This window comes from Indicator indicator, chromosome 21 (genome assembly GCF_027791375.1).
Source record: "Indicator indicator isolate 239-I01 chromosome 21, UM_Iind_1.1, whole genome shotgun sequence".
In the NCBI taxonomy this organism is placed as follows: Eukaryota; Metazoa; Chordata; class Aves; order Piciformes; family Indicatoridae; genus Indicator; species Indicator indicator.
The window spans coordinates 11,121,097-11,140,582 of record NC_072030.1 but is presented as its reverse complement, the minus strand read 5'-3'; the positions used below and the strand labels follow the sequence as shown (position 1 = coordinate 11,140,582).

Sequence of the window (19,486 nt, the reverse complement as noted above, 5' to 3'; positions counted from 1 at the left end):
TAGGTCCTAGGTGCCTTAACTTCTTCGTATATTTTGTGGCAAGTCTTCATTTTGACTAGCTCATATGAGACAGAAATCCTTCTAGCAGAAACGTGTTAAAACTGCACCAAAAATTAAATGCAAGTGCATTATTTCATTTTTAAAGGACCTTGAAAAGAAAGGGCAAGAGCACACAGAATTTTTCCTCAGAGTAACAGCAGTACCACTTTCAATACAACTTAGATGGCAAAGTCAGAACAGTAAAGGTGTAGGGTGCACTTCTCAAAGGAATCTGACCCAGAAGTGCCATGGGCTGGAAAAGTCAAACCCTGTCAGTTCCACAACACAATTCCTCAAAAATCCTCCTCTAAGTAAGCAGGAAAGTAACTTGTTACATCCTTTAAGCTGTCCATTTATTTTTGGTGACACTGCTGTTGGTATTGCCAAAATTTAGAACGTTAAACTATACTCCCTAGAGACTTCCTTCTCATCTATATGACACATATTCCTCCTGTTCTCACTCCTGTCTCACACCTTACACCCTGCTCAGACTGTTGCATCTAAGCCCAGCCTGTGACTGAATCAGGAGCCGTGCTTGCCACTTGTTGTCCCTTGCCCCGTGCACTTGTGCTGCTCCAATGTCTCTCCAAGCTTTTGAGGCTGTTGCTATTCAAGTAACTTTCAGGGCAGTTTTCCTTCACTTTTCTATGATGCTCTTGCGTTAGATATTGCTTAAGGTTTTTGAATTAATGTAGCTAAAGCAGAGGGTCTACCCTGTGAGAAAAGGCCCTCACACTATCCAGAGCTTGTTGTGAATAGATAAATGCAGAAACAGCCTAAGATTTTTCAAATTAAAAGCCAATTGACAGGTATGGGTTCTTGATTTAGGAGAATGCTTCTAAGTTGTGCACAGCTTTCATCCTCATAGACCTGCCTTCCCGAATCAGCTCCTGCAGCACTAAACTAAATTTGGGCAAGCCTTACCCAGCAGCCAGGGAAACTTTGCTGTAATTGCAGCCTCCACTGGGTGCCACTATTGCATAACTCAATGCTGCACAGGACAGCACATCGGCAAAAACTACTTTAAACTTGCACTTCATTCTTGTGAAGTTTGTAAACCGTATTCAGAGAGTTGTTGCTCAGTTCTGTGCCTAAAATGCCTTATGATAATCATCTTTGAGACAGAAAAACAAGAAGGATTCAATTCCTCGTGGATCACTACCAATAAAAGTCTCAAGCAGAGTACTACTTAGATTCTTTCCTAATTTCATACCTTAATAAGCCTTTTAACCCCCTGAGTGAACCTGTTCCTCCATGATGACTGATAATCAGCTTAGTACCCTATTTTGACCTATCCCCTTTGATGAGACAGTAACCACATGGCTCTAAGTAACCTGATCTAGTTGGTAATGCTGCTGCTCACTGCAGGGAGGTTGAACCAGATGACCTTTAGAAGTCCCTTCCAACCAAACCATTCCCTGAGCCTGTCTCTATCTAAAGTGCTTTGATAACATCTTAGCTATCACAAGAGTAAAACTAACCACAAATACACTGGTGACCTTGACAACACTCCACTCTCTTCCTGAGTGTTCTGAAACCATGTGCACATCAGAAGGATGGCAGTAACATTGGAACTACATTATCAGACAACTTGTAATGTAATGGCAATTAAGTATCACATCAATTCAAAAAAACAAATTTCTGTGTGATCATCAGTGGATATCCACAACCTGCTAAGTACCAAATTTCTTCCTTCTACCTTCTTAATTTCCCATGCTGATCCTGTAGGACCAAGACCTCATCTCAGCCTAAGATCCTTATAAAATCAAACTTTTGCTTGAAGTCTAAAGGTGGGAGGAGTCAAAATCAACTATGCACAATAACCTAAGAGTTTTCAGGATTCCAGATTAAAGACTGACACTAAACACTCAGCTCAAGTTTCAGCCCAAGTTATTATCAGCCCTGAGTAGTCTGTCGACTTTACCTATCAAAACACAAGCTGGAGGCAGAAACCCACCATTCGAAGACATGCAAAGTGTCTCTGAAAATTGAGACTGATTTTGCATAGGAGTATGTCCTTGATCTATACAAAATCTTGCTCATCCATTCCAGGGGACTGCAAAGGAACAAACTGAAAGCCCTCTGAAGAAGAAAGTCTCTAGACAGCATTGGCAAGGGAAGGAACAGTCAGTGAAAGAGCTATACTCTCTGACAAAAGAAGATACAGTAAGTCTATGAGGAATGCTGTTGGATGTTTAGTTTTTCAAAAACAGGATCATTATCTTAAATGGATGAGATTGTTTTTTCCAACAGCTCTTTGAATATTTTTGTAGACATTAGGAAACATTAAAATTTTAGTATAAATCAGGCAGAGTGCCAGGTCTAACCAGTATCCTGCAAAGAAGTCTAAGAAAAAAAGATGTATATTCTGTCACAGAAACATGCTTCTACATCACCTGCCATTCATTATTATTTAACCTTCACTTTTTAAGGAAATATGGGGAGGCTTATACATATCATGGGTGAGTTTCAGCTAAGCTGCAGGGCAGCTTTTAGCTCATTACAAACAGAAGGTAAAAAACTTACACAATTAACTTCCTTTGTTTCTGTTAGGAGCACACAGAGGATACTTTACCTGAGTGATTCAGTACTTCCAGACCAAACTTTAAAGGGACATCACAAGGAAATGGCACTGAGTTTCAGATAATTTGTCCAATTAGCTTACACTAGGGTTTGATGGGGTTTTTGTGTGTTTGTTTTGGGTTTTGGGGTTTGGTTGGTTGGTTGGTTGTTGGTTTTTTTTTGTTTTGGGGTTTGTTTTTTGTTTTTTGTTTTTTTTTTTTTCAGCTAGGTCTGGGAGAAAACTCAGCTTCAGTTAAGGGTTAGCATTTGCCCTCACACAACAGTTGGAATACTGACTGGAAAAACCTGCAACAGTTCTGTGTTTATTTAATGCTATTTGGGTGAGAAAATTAAACTTGTAAGTATTAATTAAACCCAAGCAAATCTACTGAAAGGTTAATAGTGCCCAGTAATAGAACTGGTTGAAGCTACTACCATAATTAAGGTTTCCTGTACCTACTTTTTCCATTTTGTAAGGCAGTTTCTCAGCGTGTTGCAATGGTGGGTACTGAAGAGAAGGAAAAGAGGCTTTGACCATACTGTTAGCAAACGTGTGAAAAATAAGAACTAAGCAACTGTATCTGTACAAAATAAGATTTTGCAGAATACAAAATGGTGGATTTCCCTCTCAGTAACAGTATCTAGAGCTTGTGTATCTTGGGGACACTGCTATGACCTGATTTGCAAAGATTCCTTAGTACCTGCAGCTAGATAAGATTCTCAGCTTACACCTGTGCTGAACCCTGTGGCACAGCAGAACTCTTACAGCCTCACTGCCTAAGTGTGAACACTGATAAGTGCTGTGATGCAAGAAGCTTGTTAACCCCATGTTGAACCCAAGGGAGGGTAGTAACACTCGTGGGACTACTAGAATTACAAAAGCGGTTCTGGAAAAGAGCCAAGGTCTCAGCTAAGCATAAACTGAGGTTTACATATTTTGATAGTTTGAACCACTACTGAAAAACAAGCCCAAGGAAGTCATCAAACTGAGAAGCTAACTCAGAAAATGGACACTTTTGTGATGAGAAAGTTTTCTGAAGTGTTCTCAGGTTCCAATTCTCGTTCCAATAGATGACCAATATTCATTACCAGATCAAACTAAGCCCGTCACTTTGCCTAGCAGCCTCCATCATGTTATCCACTGGTAGAATTCAGATCAGCTCATTGATAGATGAATCAAAAACTCAACAGATGGAACATACAGAGCTCTCTGTTTCCAACTGGCACACCCCACTGGTCATTCAGTACTTCTGGAAGTGTAATTTTACATTGGTGAGGAATCCCATAGCTGCAGTGAGATGAATGACAAAAAGATTTTCTCCTTTTGCTGTTTAGTAATCTGCATTTGTGAAAGTTCAGTCCTTCAAAATTAAATATATTTAAAAAAAAAATTGAAAGACAGTGTTACAAAAGCAAGAAGAGATATACAGGAAACCATACAGAGCACTAGAAAATTCCAAGAATCGTCATTAATTCAGACAGGAAAATAAATGTGGTAGAAGACTTAGAACAGGAAATAATGCCATTACTGAATTTACAGGCTCCAAAGTGTAAATCCATATCTCTGTAGGCATGCTTTTCTTCCTGCAGAGGTCTCTGAAATCCATGGGGGTTTAGGCAAGCTAAAAGATTAGGCAAACAAGAAATGGAGGCTCTGGGTAGTAAACTCTCCAGACTTTTCTAATGAGTCACAAAAATCATCAACCATACATACTGAGTCATGAAGTCTGCAGCAGGATGGGGCAGTCAGACTGACATATCTAATTTCAGCAGAGATTTTGATGTGCCTGTCTCAGTAAGTGTTTTCACCCCTCTCTCTCTCCTCACACTTAATGTGGCTACAGCTATGCTATTTAATGCATGGGACATAGGTCCATTCAGTAAGTGTGTCTACATGAGGATACAAATGCAGATATGCAATGCTACAGTCCCCTGCTGAGCGAGAAGAATTATGAAAGCTGCTTGTCCAATGTGTCTTTTTGTAAGGCCATGTCTTTCCAGTTTCTTTTCTGCCTCTATCAGGCACAAGAGGAATATTTGAGATCCAAAATAGCTCTCTCTTTGCACTCTTTTTAAATGCTTCAATTGATTCTCATTTATCTCTGCCTTCAGTTTAGGAGCTGAGTAAGCTTCTTCTTTCATCTTAAAATTAAATTTGCTTGATAGATTATTATTATTATTATTAGGTAGGGAAAACCCACCTGTCATTCGATGTGTTGGCTTCTGTTCCTTCAGACATTATTCATGGATCATTTGCTCCCCTGATTATTGTCATTGCTTTAAGCAACATTTTTAAATCATTACAGAAAAATCATCATCTGGTGATTTCCAAATTATTTTTCATTTATAAAATTCTCTTAACATCCTGACTTCTGAAACATAAATCTAGAGCTATTTGGAGTGCTTTAAATAAAATACTTAGTGAAACGTAAAATCAATAGATAGCATAAAATACCAACATTACTGACTGCAAAAACCATGTGTAAATTATATGGGAGCCAAACAAGTGCAGAGTGGTAACCTGGCACCAGCTCAAATTCTCAAAATGAAGTTGGAGGGATGGCAATCTACAGGCACTGCTCCAATCTGATCTTGTACATTGAAGTGTTCACCTCAGTAACCTGGCATAGTCTGAAGACTTTTCAGCTTTCAAGAACTATTATTTCAATGGAACTTATCTTTTTAAAAACAAGAAGGAAAATCTGAGAACTTTCTTCTGCCCCTAAGCTACAAAGAGGTGTATAAAAAGACAGAAGCTGAGGGATAGATGAGAAGAGAGTTTGTCTCCTCCTATATGACTGCATCATACAGGGAAGCCGAATGCCAAAGTACACCTAATTCTGTCAGCTCTGAACACTGCTCTGGAGTCTTGAAAAAATAAAAATACAGTAGAGCAGTGGCAAGACTTAACCTCAGCAAATCCAAACTGATAATACCTGAATGCCTCTGCTATGCCTTCTCCTGACTGGGTCTTACTGAAACATGACAACACCCAAATAAAAGAGAGCAGCTATGAATTTTTTACATGTGAATATGTTATCACAGATCCATGCTTAAGCAGTATGCCACTTGAAGTACAGGACAAAAGGAAGTAAAGCCTAAATCTGTGGGATGTCATTAAAGGACGCACACTAAACGCAAGAAGTGTTCGTTGTTGGGTTAGAATACAGCTCACACCTCTCTAACACAAATTTATAACTTGATATTAATTCATAGCACCTCAATGGGAAAGACAGATGAGATTTATCAGAAAGGTCCTGTACCTATCTGATCTGACTCTGAAAGTTTTCCTTTGTTCCACAGCACTATGTGTTCGGGGATTGCCAAATTAATATTTACTCGGCGAAATTTGCTTGAGTCCAAAACCTCAATCATGAACAAATCAATAGATGCACATCTCTGCTGACATTTTTAACAGGCAGTGGTGCTCTTGGTTTTCAATGAAATTACTCACATGCTTAAGGCTGAGTGCACATGTATACATTTGTAGAGCCTGTGCCAGTCCTGACATCTAAGTGAGAATCTGCTGATAAAAAACAGAACCTGTGTGCTATGCACCAACTCCTTAGCTAAGTCTCACACTGTCCTACTTCACTGTTATCAAAATGTTTATCTTTCATGCCATGCTTACTGGCTTCTTTCTCCCTCTTCTAAAATCTCTGATATTATTCAAGTGAAGCATGGTTTGTAAGGAGAGGTGACTTTTTTTTTTTTTTTTTGTTAGAGCAACTGATACATATCTCCTTAGACCATCAGGACTATAAGAACACAACCACTAACTTAATTAGTCATTTTAACAGAACCGGAGCAATGGCAGTGACCCCAGCCAAAGCAGTTTGTGATGCTTCTTTTCCACAGAGGTCTGGCAGCGTACCATAATCCTGAACTAACATGTCTGTCTTTATTCTCTGTCTCTTAAATAAGTTCATTTTAAAAAACCCTTTCTTTTCCTTCTGCATAATAAAGCAGGGGGGGAGGGGGGATGCTTTTTTTTTGTGGTGTTTGTTTTTCAAATTTTTCACACTGTTTTTCAGAAACATGACCCTGCTATGAATTCCAAAGCATTTTCCCCTAGAACCACAGCCTGTCACATCAGATTCTGCATGACCTAAGAAGCCTTTCTACACTAGCCTGGGATTGTGCTGAAAGAAGCTGCATTTACTACTTAGGTATACATAGCTGTGTAATCGGGAGGTAAACCTTGAGACACCACCTCATATATGAAGCCAACAGCTGAGGAAGGGCAATTCCTACATTCAGATGTGATTTAATGAATCTTGCAGGGGCTTTGACAGAAATGTAATTTGCCAAACCCAGCACATTTTTCACTGCCAATTAATTAAACAGCTTTACTGAGAATAACTGTCCAGTAAATTAAAGAGCTGCAAGCCTAAAACTTTACATTATCTAATTGTACCATAAACAGCTACTGAAATAGATTTCCCTGGTTAGCCAAAAAGACTATGTGAAAAGAAGCTTTTGGAAATAGTTGCCTTCCCCCACTGTCCCTTAGGGTTCACTTTTCACTTGCATTTCTGTCTCATTGTAGCTCTTCATTCTCCTCTGAGCTAGCTACACAATTACCCACTGACAACAGTGAGACAGTTCCCAGTTTCAGTTGTCAATGAGATCAAGTTTCTATGTGCTATGCACTGACTGTCATAAGTTGCCCAAATTAGTCTTTAAGAGGTTATCCTACTCTCTCAAAATTCAGAGCAACAGAAATCTCTTTATCCATTCTTGCTACAGTTCACAACTTCATAATATGACATGAAAGCCTGACTACAAGTGGCCATGAAAAATAAGCCAAAACAATGTTCTTGGGTGGAAGAAAGTGCATTATGCAAATCAGGAGCTGACTCTACAGCCAAAGGGTTATAAAAGGAACACATCACTTGAACTCTTTCCATCTAAATCATCTCATCTGCTTTTAGCACACAAACCAATGCTCTATGGTTTTAAGCACACAGAAAAAGTTTCCAGTCTCTTCCAACCATGAAGCTTCAAATATTTTTCCTGTAAACAAGCACTACCTTTGGGGGACAAATAAGAATGATATTCCTCTTCAAAAAACAGTATTGGAAATGTGTTTGTCCGCATGAACCATGAAAAGCTCAGAAAGGAAAGAGACAAGAGAAGGGCTTCTTAATAACTTACCACCTTCTAATGACTTCTGAAATTCCTGTGTTTTGCTGTTAATACCTGGCCTGATTTCTTGCAAGTTACAATTTTCCATCATATAGAAGGTACTACAAAATTAAAACATTCATGGTTGTGGAACATGCACATGCTGTGACAATGAAATCCATGGGCTCCCAGCTAACTTTGTGTTCAGATTTTAGAAACAGTGACTGTACCCTCACACCAGGTCGTCCAAGCTCTCATAACCAAAAACCTCTCCATAACTGTCTCTGTCCTACCCTACAGCTACATGAACCTTCATGGTTTTAGCAGCTGAGATTCAGGGAGATGCAGATACATCACCCAAAGCAACTACTGCCTGATTTTGACTGAGGCTGTTTAGAATACTTTGCTCTTTTATACATATATATATATATGTATGTATAAAAGTATATACATATGCTTTTACTCTGGGGGTGTGTATATATATATATATATATACACACATGTAACCAGACTACATTCCCATTAAGTAAAAATTATAGTTGTGTATATGACCACAGTAGTTGAAAATCGGTCTGAGTTCACAGCGAACAATAGATTTTACATCACTCATGGTTAAGAAGCCTCCATGGAATTAATAGTTTCCCAACCACAACAGTGGTACACTTTGTACTCGCCTCCCCCTTCTCCAGTTTCTTTTTCTTGAGGTTTGTCATTTGATATAATGTGCTTTAAATGAAGGATTCAAAGCAATTTATAATCTATATCTAGGCAATTTTTCCTTAAAGCACAGTGATGAAAGCTGTGTCATCTCTTAAAAAGAAGGTTTTATTAATGAAAGTAACAAATGTTGTCACCGGTCTCTCTGGAATATCTTCTGAGTTGATTCCAGGTGTCTTGCTTTCTGGAGTACTTTAATGTAGGCAAACACTGTAGGCACTGCACAGTGTTAATATTTAGGCAGCTGCTTGAATGATTATTTGTATAAAACACTATGTTTTTGTCATAGTTGAGACCAGCTGAGCTGCAGCTTCTTAATGGAATAATGTTTCACATTATTGTGAGCTTGCAATACATTGCATGACCTGTTGGCTGTTTATTTCTGAACTAACTCTGCGGATCTTTTATTGCAGCAGTAAGTTTGCCTCAGGGGAAAAAAAAAAACACACAACTGAGCTTCAGTGTGAGGCAAAAATTGGAAAATTATGCCTTCTAGCACCAGTCATCAACAAGCATTATATGAACAGACCTGAAGCAGAGAAGCTGACACAGTCTTTAAACTTTAACGAGGCTACATGTCAGCATGTGTACAGGAGACACTGTTCCAGGAGATCTGCAAAACAAGGACCTAATGCAGACACAGGAAGAGAAAAGGCTGAAGAACTGCTTTAGGCAAACAGTGTGCTAAAGATGTATGATGGTATTCAAATATAAACCCTTTTGCCAGGCAAGTTTGCTTCCTGTTGAAGACAGTATCTGTTAGATTTTTACATGTGTCCTAACCAAAAAAAAAAAAAAAAAGAAAAAAGAAAAAGTATTTGAAGTACAGTTATTTGTAATGTAATCTGCAGGATGTACATTATCAGAGAATCAAGATCACCTTTTTTTTTTTTTTTACCTTAAGTTTCCTGAAATAGACACATTAATCTATCCCAGCTTTGTGCCTTCAACAGTCCTTCCCACTTGTGAACCCTTGTGGTGAATTAAGTTGTCAAAGCACGTTGATGAAGGTTCAGATATTCTACACTCTAGAACCCTCAACGAATTAAATGCCCGAATGATTTGTTCCCATTAGCTCTGTAGTTCAATGTATAGCAAATAACAGCACCTTTTCCAAAGTCAGTAAAATACTTGGAAGTGAAATAGTAACTATTTAAAACCAGCATTTTAACCAACTGATTTGGCATGACTGTAGATACAGCCAACTAGATTAATCTAAAAGAGTAAAAGCTAGACACTGCGACAACTACTAGGTCATTGCAATTATAGCAAAGATCAGTTTATTTATCAAGATAATAAGAAAGTAACAATGGCTTTTGCATGTCCAGCTCTTGCCTTGAGCAACCTGGTCTAGTGGAAAGTATCTCTGCTCATGGCAGGAAGGCTGGAACTAGATGATTTTTAAGGTCCCTTCCAACTCAAACCATTCTATGAATCTATGAATCCATAAGTGTGATGGTGAGAGGGTAGTGCAGACGTATTTAAAGACACACACCCCCCCCTTTTTTTATTGCCTTTAATACCTTTACATATATATACATATGTATATATGTATACATATATAATTGAGGAAAATATTTTTGCTTAAAATAACTTTCTACATCTGTAGAAATAAGAAGCTGACTGTTGTTTTCCTTTCATTAGTAAATGAGAACAATATTTCCACATTGCAATTCAGAAGCTCCCTCAAGAGAAATAGTTTAAACCCAGTATAACACCAATCACATTAAATTTGCAGTAATTATAAAGAAAGCCTAATATTCAGGTGTCTTAAAACCCAAGAAAATATTGGAATACTCTCTACTTGGATTGCCTCCTGTGAAGTGCTGACTTCCTTGCTTATTTTCTAAATAACCATTGACATGGTTTGTGTTACCTTCTTGCTTTGCTACTGAATTAGCAAGATCAAAGAACACTGGATAAATAAACAATACTCCTAATGTTTTTAGCAATTAAGCACTGCAATTACTGCAGAAAGCATACCACCCCTTTTAGTTCACCTTTCAGACAAATATTCCATTAGAAATGATAGCTCTTGCTGCTTTCTTTAAAGTGATCTTTTAAACACTTTAATGCTTGTGAAATCTAATTGAAAAATGGAGGTGGGGGGTGTTGGGGTGTTCATTTTGTATGCCTGAAGTGTTTGGAGGTCAAATTCTGAGGGTTTTTTTTTTTCAAATGAAGTTTCTGTCATTTAAAATCAAATTCAAATTGTACTGATGTTTTAATGCACTAGGTGGCATAATGATGTTCACATTAGAGAAAATGAAATGCTTCATCACCACCCAGGTACTCAGTTGAGTAATAGAAGCCTCCCCTTCTGCCAGATAAGTGCTGTGGTAACTTCTGTAACAATAGGAATTCTAATATTGTTAGCCCTGACTTTTGTTCTTTGCAAGAATAGTTCACGTTTTTAAAGAAAAATCCTTGTTATTTAAAGAGTATGATATGAAAAAACAGAGTGCTGTTCACATCAAAATACTCATCATCCGATCCATGTGCTTCCCACTGATTCCCTTCGGTCAAAATACATTCTTGTTTCTACACAGGCATACAAGAAGGGTGACAAGAGTACAAAGAGTAGTAAAACTTCCTATCTTTCCTCAACTCTATGTATTGACACAGCTGACAGATTAGTTACAGATGACATATCGTTGTACCAGCCTGTGTGTTTAACCTCCATTAGCACTTGGAGGGACATTAACCTCCTTGCAGAGAAAATGTCTTTTGATATAGGAGATACCCCGTTCTCCTTCACCAAAAACCCAGACATGTACTGGACCCACATAACATACAGGTCCTCAGCAACACAATTTTAGACAAAGTTGACAAAGTGATAACCAAATCCTCCTGTTATAAAATCTTTTCTGTTCAATCAGGTTAGGAGGATTAATGTCCAGCCCTTTGTGTTGCAGACTTCAGTTTTGCCAAGATGCAGATGAAAAATTAACTGTTGAAAGCAGAGGTGCTGCTACTCTACTCCAGTCCTGATTGTGACAAAGTTTACCTTGAGCAATTTCACTTGTGACCGACATTAAAGTAGATGAAAGGCATATGAGCTTGAGAGTTATCACTTTTTCTAGGACTCCTGTTTTGCCAGGTTTGATATGGGCCATATTGAATGCATGTTGACAGTGCCAGGAATAGGACCAGGTGAACTGAATCAATCTTTTCTATTTCTGACTCTATTAATTCCGCTACTACAGTGGACATAATGAAAGATCCTTTTAGACTGATTCTGGTGTCAGTCTGAACCAGCATTATGTCAAAAAAAATTTAAGTAATCTTCATTTACTGTAAGCTCAGATACTTGCTTTTTGCTGCAGATGTTCTGTCACAGTTTGCTTGAATTCTGGGCAGTAAATTAAAAGATACGTCAATGTAAAGTGGCAGTGAAATCATTTATCATTAACTTGAAGAGGCCATTACTCAGCTGTGGAAGATGACTGTTTTATGAAACACAAAGGATGAGATCATGATTTAGTGACCAGAATTGTTCATTTTCCAAAACACAGCAGTATGTAGTGAAAGTGAGAAAGGAATGAAGCCTAAGCAGTTGCTCTAATTTTATCTGGATAATGTTTGTGATCCCAGTTTAAATTGGCTCTCATGAGACCTGCTGCTGACTAGCATGCACATTTTTCTGTCATCTAGCTGCTCTATTTGTCCCAGCTCTTCCTGTGCAATTACAACTCTCACACCTTGCTGCAATACCACAAACAGGTGCCCTATCTGAGTGTCAGGAAAGGATTCAGAGGTATAAAGCTTTCTGTCTTAAGGATTATTTGAAATAATGGAGAACACTTCAGAAGGTCTGGAGATTAAAATTTCCCTAGTTTCTTGACGTAGTCACTAACGTATTGACTTGGTTTATGAAAATTATCTCCACTTAGCTTATTTTTGCAAGCAACTGAATAGGATAATGTTTTTGGTGGGACTAATTTTTGAGAAGACTGAAGATGTATTTGTCACACAAAAAGTGAGCTTACTATGGAGAACAATGTTAACATCACCAAGTTATCCACTGCTAGAAGAGATTAAAAACAGGACTTCTCTGGGTTACAATGCAGTCATAGAATCATAGATTCGTAAAATTGTTAGGATTGGAAGGGACCTTAAGGATCATCTAGTTCTAACCCCCCTGCCATGGGCAGGGACACCTCCCATTAGATCAAGTTGATCAGTAAAGAGCACTGAAGTGCCTACCTTTTCCAGTTGGTGCATGCCCTCCTCTACGCAGCAAATAGATGCCAGTGTTCTCAGTGTCTGGGGATAAAGGCACCTGAAACAATCCTGGCGACAGATCTTAAAGAGAGCAACTACACCTCCTTCCTGCAGGGGGAAAAAAAAAAAAAAAAGAAAAGAAAGAAATCAGGAAAAGCAGCACTGAATATTTCCCTACTATTTAACTGAAACGGGGTAGGGAAGTAGATTCCTTTAGTAATTTATCCAAATTAGCTATCATCACAACACCAACAAAGAGGATGTTAAGCTCACACAGAGAACTCAAGTTGATTAATGCTTATATACTAAGTGATGAAAAAGTAATATAGCCTCTGTGGGAGGTGTGCTTAAGTGATTGACTTTTAGCAATTACAAGCACAATTTAAATTAAACTTGACATTCATGCGAAAATTACAAAGAATTATCAATAGGTAGCAATTGGAGTGACATTTAAGTGATAGTTCAACCTATGGTGTTAGATTAAAACAGATTTTTGTTGGCATGTATTTCCCATTCCTCAACATTTCTGAGCCCCAGATAGTATTTACTTAATGCTAGAATATGAAGAGAAAATTATGTGATTGAAGAGCTACTGAAAATAATGTGGAAATAAGTGTCAAGTTCTGTACAGGTACAATAGCATCACTCTCTAATACATAAAATTTGCATGTTTATACATACGGCAATAATGACAAAGGATTGAATATACACACATCCTTAGAGTAACTAACCTCAATTTCTTCTAACACAGCTTGTAAACATGCTTGCAAAGTCCACATATAAATGGGAAGACACAAATACAGACAACACATGTACTTTTGTGTTTTTTGGATTGTCCATTTCAAAATGCTATGCTATCAAATAGACCTACAGATGCCATATATTATGTAAGAGTAGACATAGAATGAAGAGTAATGCATTGAAAACATTGATATCAGATGAAAGACCTGACTAAAGTATTTAGATTACATCAGAAAATTGCAAATAATTGGAATTATGAACCAAGTGTAATATACATCCTTTTTGAAGCCTGTTTCAATAGCCTCTGCATAAAACTATTTTTCAGATTCACAGAAATAGTCTTTTTGTCCTCAGCCATTTGTGTTATTTGAAAGCTCAGGAGGTTGTACTGACATAAAGCCTCTGAACTAGAATTCAGACTTGACTCCTTTTCAGAATTCTACATTTTCGTAGAAGTTCTGCTGGAATAGAGTAGAGAATAATAGAGCAAGCAAAGGTATCTCTTCAGTCTAACAAAAATATGCACACTAATTGATAAGAAAATTAGAATCAGACAAAACTAGCACTCCATATAACTTCAAGATAGAAGTTTTATGTTATGCCTTTGCACATGCCCATGTAATTTTTGTGAGACCAGTAAAACCAGTAGGCTTACAGAGGTCTGCCAACGGTAAAATCCATTTCTGGTATTGTAAGAAGTGCACATATATCTGTATGAGTTATTTTGTATCTAGTAGTGCTATATATAAGCCTACTGAAGAGAGACGTTTCTGAGCCACTAAAGTAGAAAAGAGGCAATACACTAACAAAAAAGTTTCAGTCATTTGTCCTTCCACAAAAAAAGATGTATTTCACCCAAGCAGTAATTCAATTATCTATGAAAAAAATACAGAAAAAAACATTAGCATTGCCCCAAACCTAAGGTAACCGGGGATTTTATTTATTTTATCATCATTTTGAAAGTCCCCACAGTTCACTGGAATCAGAGAGGAGCTGAGCCTCTGCTTTAGTCACAATAAGCAGAAGTTGGTGGACAACACTTACAAAGCTCAGGCGGTGTTGGCACATTGGCTTCAAGCTTTCTGTATGACAAATGGGTGCCCTTCTACTTGCCTGTGATGGACAGGAAGTGATTTATCACTGCATTTGTCAGGAGCTGTAGACTTTATTTTATGCCCTGTGTGGCATTACCAAGCAGTAAAACACTGATCACAAGTAATGAATCTAGAAAGCTGTAGATGAAATATGGAATAGGTAGGTCTCCTGGGTTAACACAACCCACTCTCACAAGCCCCTCTTCCCCTAACACAGACAGGAGTGAAAGTAATACCAAAAAAGACAACTTTGGGTTGAGATAGAGTTTTACTGGAGGTGGGATAATCCCATGCACAATTGCCTTAGCCTGTTTGCAGCAAAGTGCAGCAAAATGTACAAGCAGCAGCACAAGCCAGCAACCTCCCCCCACTCCCTGACCCACAGCCTGCCAAGTAGAAAAGACCAACACCCCAAACCCCAGAAACTGGAAGAAGCAACCAGAACAGGAAGCTTCTCCTGTTACAATCTGAATTTCAAGCCCCATGACACTTTGCTCCAGCCAGCACTTTTATTTTGAAGCTGACGTGAGGGCAGCATGGCATTGAATATCAGCAGCAGATTCAATTCAACTCATGGCAGTAGGAAATACTGAGCCTGATTCTGTGGCTTGCCAGAAACACTTGCCTTACTGTTATTTCAGCATTCCTTGGGATCTACTTACTTTCTTCAAGATTTATGCCCTAAATCTTCTGCAGTGATGATGAAACTATTCCGTCTGACAGGGGTATACATAAATTGGTTAGATGGGTAAACAAGTACCATTCAGTCAAAGAAACAGTACAGAGCTTTGCTTGTATTGGGGATTCACCTGCACTTTTCCGAAAGCCCCCAATGTGTCTAAGCATTGTGACTCTCAAGCTGATTTTTAGTCGTTCTTTTGGTGGTTACAAAAATCAAATCAATTTAGAACCAGTCTACTTCAAATAATGCTAACTTTTGACAGTTGCTCAAGTCTACTCAAATTTCTGGTTTTATCATCTCTTCATTCTATTGGAACAGGAAGGTCAGCTTTTAATAACCAAGAGTAATTTATAATTTGTAATATGAAAGGTCCCAGGATTAAAATCTAATAAATAGAATGTAGTAAAAAATACTTTTGTGAATACATCTCTGCAGTGCAACTCGAGACAATGATACAGCAGATTAGTCATGTTTGATGGCCAAGTATGTACCATAAGACTTGACAAAAGAGTATTTTAGCAACATGTGGCTCCAAAGGTAGGAAACTGATCTGCAAGCAGAGACCTGACTAAAATTTTCCCTGGTAGTTGCAACAAACACTTCGCTTGGTTCTTCCTTTCCACATGTTATCTTTTTTCTTTTAAAATCACCAAACTGGTAAAGTTTCCATTATTCTGCCACCAGTGTAGCTGCTTGTAGATGAACAGTACATATTATGGTTCAAAAATAAGTGTTGGCTCTTCTATTAACTTAGAAGTTAAAGATTTTTATTACGAAGGCTTTCTCCCTATTTTTATCCCTTGCTACTACTCATCGGTGTTAGAGATCTCCGACTTTATACTTCTGACAGCTGGCGAGAAGGACTAGCTGGCTGCCAGGGTGAGTCAGCAACATGACTCTTTCACAGCAGATTATAAAGTTACAAGCTGAAATAAAAAGTTGAAGAATGCCTCCAGGTGGAATAAAATTATAGGTGACACCAGCATAGGGAGTTAGCATTCCAAAGCCTTTTCAAAGTTCGGTAAGATATTAGAGAAGGATAGAGAAGGGGGGAGAATACTGAAGCCCTTACCAAAATGTGAAGTGAGAAACTGGTCCCTATAAATTGTAGCTTTTTGATATGATCATAGTTCTTTCTTTGCATGTCCAAGATTCTGGGGTGCTTTAGCGTTGTAATTTATATCTTGGGACAGGGAAAAAAACCTGACAACAGCGTTCCACAAGATCACACATGTATTGGAGAATAAAGCTTCTAGATTACATGAATAAATTTGTTGATTTCTGCTTTCACCCTAAATATTTTACTGTTCTGGTTAATTTTTACCAAATATCATAGCTCTCAAGGGAGCTTCTGTATTTGTGGGAGGTTTTGTGATCTTGGTAAAACTGGAATCCATTTTCAAATCCTTCTCTGCACTTACAGTCATAGTTAACTACTCAAGTGGGTGAACTCAAAATTTTGGTCTGTTATGATTCCTCTGCCACTTTGCTCACTTGATGCAGATAACAGGCAGTACAGAGGGTGAAGGGTGAGGGTGAGTTGGGACAAATGTATTTCACAGTACACAGAGGAAACAGACATGCAGGACAGGTGATGCAATCACCACTTTAATTTGGCAACCAAATGCCACTTAGGGCTCTCTGCATAAGGGGATGCATTTCCTCACTTGTAAACATGTGACACACCCTGAGTTTACCAATAAATTAAATGTAATGGTTTATGGAAAGTCAGACTTCACTTTTGCTAAATTAAACTGATACAGAATTCACACAATGACCAAAAGCACAAGACCAATTTTCCTTGATTTGTTAGTTCAGCACTTCCTCAATACTCAACATTTTAACATTGTTTTTGGATACCACTGAGTGGAGCTCAAATACCAATTTCGAAAGAATTAAACCTCTCAGGATATCACCAGGATCCACTGCATGTTTCTGAGTCTACCACATTCACAGCCTTCAGAACAGAGCAGTACACCTTTTATGGTGCAAACATCCATCTAAAGGCAGAGCAGAAGTAAACTTAATTAAATGTTGCTGTTTAACCTCATCTCTGAGCAGGACAAGGGACTGGCACACCTCTCCACGAGCAGAAGCTTGAGAAAGGAGATTTTCTTATATCTATCTACACTGTGATTGTAATTATCCTATCCTTGACCTCACACAATGCCCTGCCATTCTCACTTTTTCAAGATTCAAGATCAAGATCAAAGGTGCAAATTCTGCAGGGATTACCAGTATCATTGATCCTTGCAGAATGAGTCACTTACATGAAAAGTTAGCATCAACTACATGGAAAACAAGAATACACACTGCCAGAAATAATTGTAGTGATGGTCCTGTGTAAAAGGAACATAATGGATGCAAAGTATTTCTAAAATTTCCTCTGTAGTAATATCTCTAACCTCCTGTTTATACACATCTGAAGACATCTTGCTGTTTGTCTGCATAGTCAACCACATGCATGGCCAGTTGTAAAGTTTATCTTCACTTATGTGTTTGGTACTTAAAAAGTATTGCCAGGAGAGATACTTCAGCCCCAGATGCTGAAAGAAGTGGCAAAAAGACAGCTCTAGTTGAATCAATGCCCAGAAGACTGTTGGAGATTATCATCCTACTGTGGTTGTTTGCACAGGCATTGAGCTTTATGAAATTAAAGATTTGGAGGTTTACAGCTTCAAAAAAAAAAAAAAAAAAAAAGGGTTTAATAGGATAGTTGTGGTCAATTCTGCAAAGTAAAGCTTACAAAATAGGAAACTAGTTTCTCAGAGCAGATTTTGATATTTTTTAACCAAGGTTGTGTCCTGAGATACAGAATTTTGTCTTGTACTGTATATTTCAAAACTCACAACCACTACTAAATTAAGTAAAATAACTCATCTGTGTAACTTGCTTCCTTTGGATTAATCCATATATCCCCTTACCTTAGCTATGATACGGCACAGATGAGCACCTTCCTGGGTAAGGCTGAATAAACTATTAATGGCCAGCTCAGTGATGTACATACTGTCTGACAATTCAATCTGTCTCAGCAGGTTCTGTGGGGCAAGGAGAAAATAAACATCATTTACTTTCAATGAAAAACATTAGTGTTAGATTTAAAGACAAGATTGAGGATAAAGACTAGTTCATTTAGTTCACATCAGCTTGCTTCTCACTGAGCGAAAGGGAAAAAAGCCATGGGCAGAAGTCAAACTGATAACACTGTACCATGTTTGTTATTGCACTGGAACAGATGTAACCAAGAATTAATCATATTTGCATGTAAATATCACTGGGTAAAAGAACAGGTATGTGTGTGAGAACACACAATAAAGAATTCTTGAGCTATTTAGTAGATTGTTATTGGGTTTGGCCGGGAACTGAACTAACATTTGCAGAAGGCAACTAATTGCATCTCGGTGTAGAAGCTGCATCACGAGGGGATAGAAGACTTCCACCTGATTTAGAAGGAATACTGCAGGAGAGACTTTTTTCAAGCTTTCTAAAGAAATACAGTGTCTGTGTGAAAGGAAAACAAAACATGACCAAAGGTCTTGTTAACAAGACGCTGTTCATAAATTAGATGCCTCACAATGAAGAAGATATATCAGAAAAAAAACTAAATAACAGTGAAGAGTGAGCTACAAGATCATTTTGTTTGAGATTTAAAATTATTTGAGAATACAAACACCTAAATTTCTAAGCAAGATATTTGAATCATTGATCATAAATTAGCTGAAGATTGAGAGCTATAATTCTAATCCTTCTCTTAATGGATGGTCTCCCTCAAGAATCAGTGACTTGGAAACTAGTTTAAAACTATAAACTAACCTGTGCTTCATGTGTTAAAACCAGCTCTATCAATTGGCCAAAATAGTGAGCAACTGTAGTGAGTGTTTCATTAATACAAGATTTCATGGACTTCAGTATCTGTTCATCTTCAGTTTGTATGCACCTGGGAAAAAAAAAAAGGATAAGGGTGAAGGTGAAAGATGCACCAGACAACTCCTGCTTTATCAAGCTGATTGTCACAGCTGACCTCTGTGTAATAATAGGGATATAATGGGAATTCAGCTGTTCGTGATGACACTGCCATTGTGCTGGCAGCATCATACCAGACCTTAATTGAAGCTTTGTCTGCACATAGTAGGCATACAAAGATAACAGTGAACATTTTACTTCAGACAGCAGGCCAAGTTTTGCTGCAGATTGCTGTGCTCATACCAGGATAACTCTGCCATTTTCCACTCCTACTAATAGTTACAGTCACTCTAGGATGTCTGCATTCTAACTGCAGCTGCATATATCCATCCATCCC

At 38.0% G+C, this 19,486-nt stretch overlaps 1 protein-coding gene across 1 annotated transcript in view; it reads right to left on the bottom strand.

The window, feature by feature from the left end:
- INSC (INSC spindle orientation adaptor protein) overlaps positions 1 to 19,486 on the bottom strand; it is a 61,512-nt gene that overhangs the window by 21,817 nt on the left and 20,209 nt on the right. Inside the window, exons 5-7 of the mRNA XM_054390756.1 lie at positions 19,000 to 19,123; positions 18,111 to 18,224; positions 12,652 to 12,777 (exon numbers count right to left, since the gene is read on the bottom strand). Coding sequence (XP_054246731.1) covers positions 12,652 to 12,777; positions 18,111 to 18,224; positions 19,000 to 19,123 — 364 coding nt within the window. The remainder of the gene's footprint in view (positions 1 to 12,651; positions 12,778 to 18,110; positions 18,225 to 18,999; positions 19,124 to 19,486) is intronic.